At 44.7% G+C, this 5,000-nt stretch overlaps 2 protein-coding genes across 2 annotated transcripts in view; one reads left to right on the forward strand and one right to left on the reverse strand.

Annotated features, from left to right (window-relative positions):
- LOC143291458 (tetraspanin-18-like) overlaps nt 1-1,123 on the reverse strand; it is a 26,332-nt gene extending 25,209 nt beyond the window's left edge. Inside the window, exon 1 of the mRNA XM_076601322.1 lies at nt 685-1,123. The gene's annotated coding sequence lies outside the window, so the exon portion shown is untranslated. The remainder of the gene's footprint in view (nt 1-684) is intronic.
- Nucleotides 1,124-4,178: 3,055 nt separating this feature from the next.
- The window catches only part of LOC143291389 (uncharacterized), a 9,895-nt gene continuing 9,073 nt past the window's right edge, over nt 4,179-5,000 (forward strand). The window contains exon 1 of the mRNA XM_076601229.1: nt 4,179-4,266. Coding sequence (XP_076457344.1) covers nt 4,179-4,266 — 88 coding nt within the window. The remainder of the gene's footprint in view (nt 4,267-5,000) is intronic.

The raw sequence follows: 5,000 nt of genomic DNA on the forward strand, positions 1-5,000 counted from the left end.
GAGTTAATGAGACAAAGAACGAGACTGAGAGACAGAAACAGAGACGAAAAGAGCGAGCGAGCGCGCCCGCGAGAGAGAGACAAGAGAGACAGAAAGAGAGAGACAGAGAGAGAGACTTATGTAAGATCTGAGATAGACAAACACTGAATCGCCCTGAGATATGACGAGGCTGATGTAACATATGGACAAACCACACACACACACACACACACACATTCTCACACACACACACACACACACACACACACACACACACACACACACACACACACAAGCACACCGATACAGGTGACAGCGGCACACAGACAGACAGACACAGACAGACAGACACCCACACACACACACACACCCACACACACATATATACACACAGTCAAAAATCACTTCAGTGAATAGACCTGACGTTGAATCAATGACCAGCCAATACGGATACATCCCCCACCCTTCCACACACACACGTCGTGAAATCACTTTTGTGTAGTACACTGTTTAGTATACTGCACAGACTTTAAATAAATGGCCAACAAACACGTACGTATGCACACACACACACACACACACACACACACACACAATCCCGCTGCATAGTCTCTCTCTCTCTCTCTCTCTCCCACCCCCCTCACTCTCTCTCCGACAGACAGAAACACAAGACAGGCACACAGTCAAAAAGAACAGTCAGCATACCTTCACAACGTAGAAATCCGAAACCAAAACACCGGCTACAACTCCTCCCCCCGACTGAAAAGTACTGAGCTCTTCAACCCCAACGAAAACACTCCCAGTCAATAACCCTCTGCCTTCCAAAATCGTAATCTGAAAAAAACTTCGCAACTTCTTGTCCACGAACACAGATACAGTCAAACCCTTCACAGGAACAAGCCCGCAAATTCACAAACTTAAACCTCGAAAACAAAGTCAACTTCCAGTAGAAACACAACACCAAAAATGTTAGACACTTTGCCACACGCCTAAAACTTCTCACGAGTTACAATGTCGTCTGCTTCAACTTCGAGTTCTTCCAATCAATCGACAGACTGCGACCTCTCGACTCAGTCAATGATAACCTCCCTTGGAGCTAAAAATAAAAAGTTACACGCACAGTGGGATTAGTTCTCGACCAGTCTGTTCCACACCCACCTAACCACCGAAGATTTTGCGACGATGATTATTAAGGAAGTGAGAGAGAGAGTGAGAGAGAGATAGAGAAGGAGAAGGAGAAAGATATACATGTACAAAAGCAAGACTGGGCATGAGTGTGTAAGTTGATTTGCAAAAGGCCTCAGCAAGGCAAATCGTTGCACTACGGAAAAGCGTGTCACATACACACGCACACACACATATACGCCCTCACAACACACGTTTGAACTGTGCTGACTCACCTGTCAAAGTTGACCTACGGATATTCTTCTTCTTCGTCTTTTTGATGCTAATACTAATAATAGTCATAGTACTGTAGTTGTTGATATTAGTGGTAGTAGCAGTAGTAGTAGCAATAGTACTTGTACTAGTAGCAGTAGTTGTTGTAATTGTTGGATCCGGCTCTATCTCTCTCTGTCTCTCTTTCTCTGTCTGTCTGTCTGTCTGTCTCTCTCTCTCTACATCATAGTACACACACACACACACACACACACACACACACACACACACACCACACACACACACACACACACACCTACACTCACACACACACTCACACAAAACAGCACCAAAGACACACACACACACACACACACACACACACACACACACACACACACACACACACACCACAACTTTCTAACAAAAATTTTCCGGGGGATAAATCTCACATAGGGTTGCCTCAACCACCCCGGTGAGGACAGTGTCGTTTCCACCTTCACACACGTTGTGGGCAGAGGCAGAAGGTCGGTGAATGGGAAAGCTGAGACCTTGGGAAAGAAGCCACAAGGGCTAATATTTCGCGGGAGTGGTGTGTTCGTTCGTTCTTTAGTTTTACGTCTTTTCACTGTAAGTGATATTAGACGAGGGAAGGAAAAAAATGGGGGGGTTGGGGGTTGGGGGGGTGGGGGGGGATTACTGTGTACGCATACGAGTAAGTGAAAGTGGGTGTGTGTGTGTGAAAATTATTGAAGTTTTGTTTAGAAACAACAACAACAACAACAAAAACAAAAAAACAGCAACAACATAACAATATAACATATTTCAAAATAAAAACTAACAACTATAACAGCGAACCAACTGGACTATTTAACAAGGAGTTGAAAAAGTCATACATTTGCAATGGACTGCTGAAGATGGTGGTGGGTGGTGTGTGTGTGTGTGTGTGTGTGTGTGTGTGTGTGTGCGCGCGCGCGCGCGCGTACGTGCGTGTGCGTGTATGTGTATGTGTGTGTGTGTGTGTGTTCAGTTCATTTACTCAAGGAGGCGTCACAGCGTTCGGACAAATCCATATACGCTGCACCACATCTGCTTAGCAGATGCCTGACCAGCAGCGTAAATCAACGTGCATAGTCAGGCTTTGAGTGAAAAAAAAAAGAATAGATCATTTAAAACAAACAAGTAAATAAATCAAGAAATAAGATAAAATAAAGTAAAAGGAAAAAAAAAAGTAAGCAAATAGATAAAGAAACAAAATGAAATGTCGAGGAAACGAAAAAAAAACAACAAAAGCAACATAAGACATCAGCCCTAATCACTAACTGTCCATCTGACTAAGTAATGTGTGTTCGGATTGAGGAAAGAGTGAGGGCAGGAGGAGGGAGGGGGAATGGAGGGGGGGGGGGGGGGGGGGGGCAAAATACCAAATCACTCCTCTCCTCCCCCCTCCCCCACTCCCCCGACCCCCCAACACAAACACACCTCCGGTCCCCACTCCATTGCGGGTATGTAATAACAACACTGTCAGTGTTCAGATACGCGTTCATTCACAGTGTATACCCCTCCCCACCCCGCCCTATTCTACCCCAAGGAAGCCAAACCGATCAGGTGAATGGCACACACACACACACACACACACACACACACACACACACACACACACTTGTACTGAAATATTACCACCTTGTGACACACACGTCAGGTCCGTATCCACGTGCAAATCGCCTCCAAATACTCATGATCAGAAAGAGCTCAGTGCAGAAGATACCCACACGCCCCAATATCTGAGCCTTTTGGAGTTTTTAAATAATCTCAGATTTGTTCTCTTTTTTTCTTGCGATAGTTTTTGGAATTTCTAGACATCATAATACAGACAGATAGACATGCAGAGAGAGAGAGAGAGAGAGAGAGAGAGAGAGAGAGAGAGAGAGGTTTCCTGATTCAAGGGAAAGAAAAAAGATCTTGCTCCAAAACAGTCTTTACACGCTTATCTTCCTTAGAGCTGTCACGCTCTGTGTGTGTTTTCGCCGTGACATAAGAAATATAGTTCTGGTAGGAAGCGATACTATATTAAGCTGTTCGCTATGATTTTTCTTCTTCTCAGAAATGTGCATTGATGACTGATAAAAAAAAAAAAAAAAAAAATCACCATATAGAGGCATTCACCAAGAAAATGGACAGATTGGGCAGACAGTCATTCATAATGACGAATTGTTCATCATGAAAATAAAAACTAAACTAAACAGATGTTGTTGGTTTTTTTTGGCGGGCCGTGAGCACCACAATATCTACACAAAAAAGAAGAAGACTTTTTTTTTCTTTTAAAAAAAAAAAATTTTATTTTTTTTTTAGCAGGAAGCGATTACCTAACAAAGATTCTCGCGAATACCTATATTATCTATCCGCGCGTGGCAAGAAGGTTTTGGAGGCGTATTGACCGATATATTGATGATAGGTATTGTGTGGAATAATTGTCTTCAGTTCCAGAGATTGGTCACGATAGTCCTAGCGCTGTAGAAAGAGAGAGAGAGCGAGAGGAGGGGGGAGGGTTATAAGACGATTAAAAGACCCCCCCCCCCCACACACACACACACACAAACGACCCCCCCCCCCCTCGCCCCCCGAGTTACACTACCTCCCTCAAAACTTGCCCACGTCTGCAGTTACATCACAGCGATACTTATCTCGCCCCTGTTACAGTGGTCGCTTAATCCTGCATTATATAAAGAAGATCCAGGCTGTTCCAAAGACCTGACAAAAGATCTTTGACGATTCTTCGATAGAGGAAGAAAAGAAAAAAAAAACTAAAAAAAAAGCTCACCATGAGAGGTTTAGGAGTCTGTCTTCTCGTGCTTCTGGCCTCAGTGGCCATAGACGCTAAGAGGAAGACCAAGGCATCGCACAAGAGGGGTGAGTAAGTGGAGTGATGGCCTAGAGGCAACGCGTCCGCCTAGGAAGCGAGAGAATCTGAGCGCGCTGGTTCGAATCACTGTTCAGACGCCGATATCTTCTACCCCTCCACTAGACCTTGAGTCGTGGTCTGGACGCTATTCATTCGGATGAGACGATAAACCGAGGTCCCGTGTGCTAGCATGCACTTAGCGCACGTAAAAGAACCCACGGCAACAAAAGGGTTGTTCCTGGCAAAATTCTGTAGAAAAATCCACGTCGATAGGAAAAACAAACAAAACTGCAAGCAGGAAAAAATACCAAAAAAAAAAAAAAAAATGGGTGGCGCTGTAGTGTAGCGACGCGCTCTCCCTGGGGAGAGCAGCCCGAATTTCACACAGAGAAATCTGTTGTGATAAAAAGAAATACAAATACAAATAAATAAGTGAGTGAGTGAGTGAGTGAGTGAGGCGGTGGGTGGGTGAGGCGGTGATTGTGGTGGTGGCAGCCATACTGGTAAGCCCTCGTCCTTCCCGCACCCTTCTTCCTCTGGTCACCTCAACGCTAGGCTACACTAGGCTAAGCTAGTGCTAGGCTAGGCTAGGCTAGGCTAGGTTAGGCTAGGCTAGGCTTCAGTGTTAGCTAAGGCAGCTTTGGTTGGTGGTAGCTGGTTATGTGTTCTTCTGATATACAACCTGAAAACCGGGTTTAGTTTGATGGGTTTTTTTTTTAGTCCATTCAATTTTATTTTGAAA

This window comes from Babylonia areolata, chromosome 17 (genome assembly GCF_041734735.1).
Source record: "Babylonia areolata isolate BAREFJ2019XMU chromosome 17, ASM4173473v1, whole genome shotgun sequence".
In the NCBI taxonomy this organism is placed as follows: Eukaryota; Metazoa; Mollusca; class Gastropoda; order Neogastropoda; family Buccinidae; genus Babylonia; species Babylonia areolata.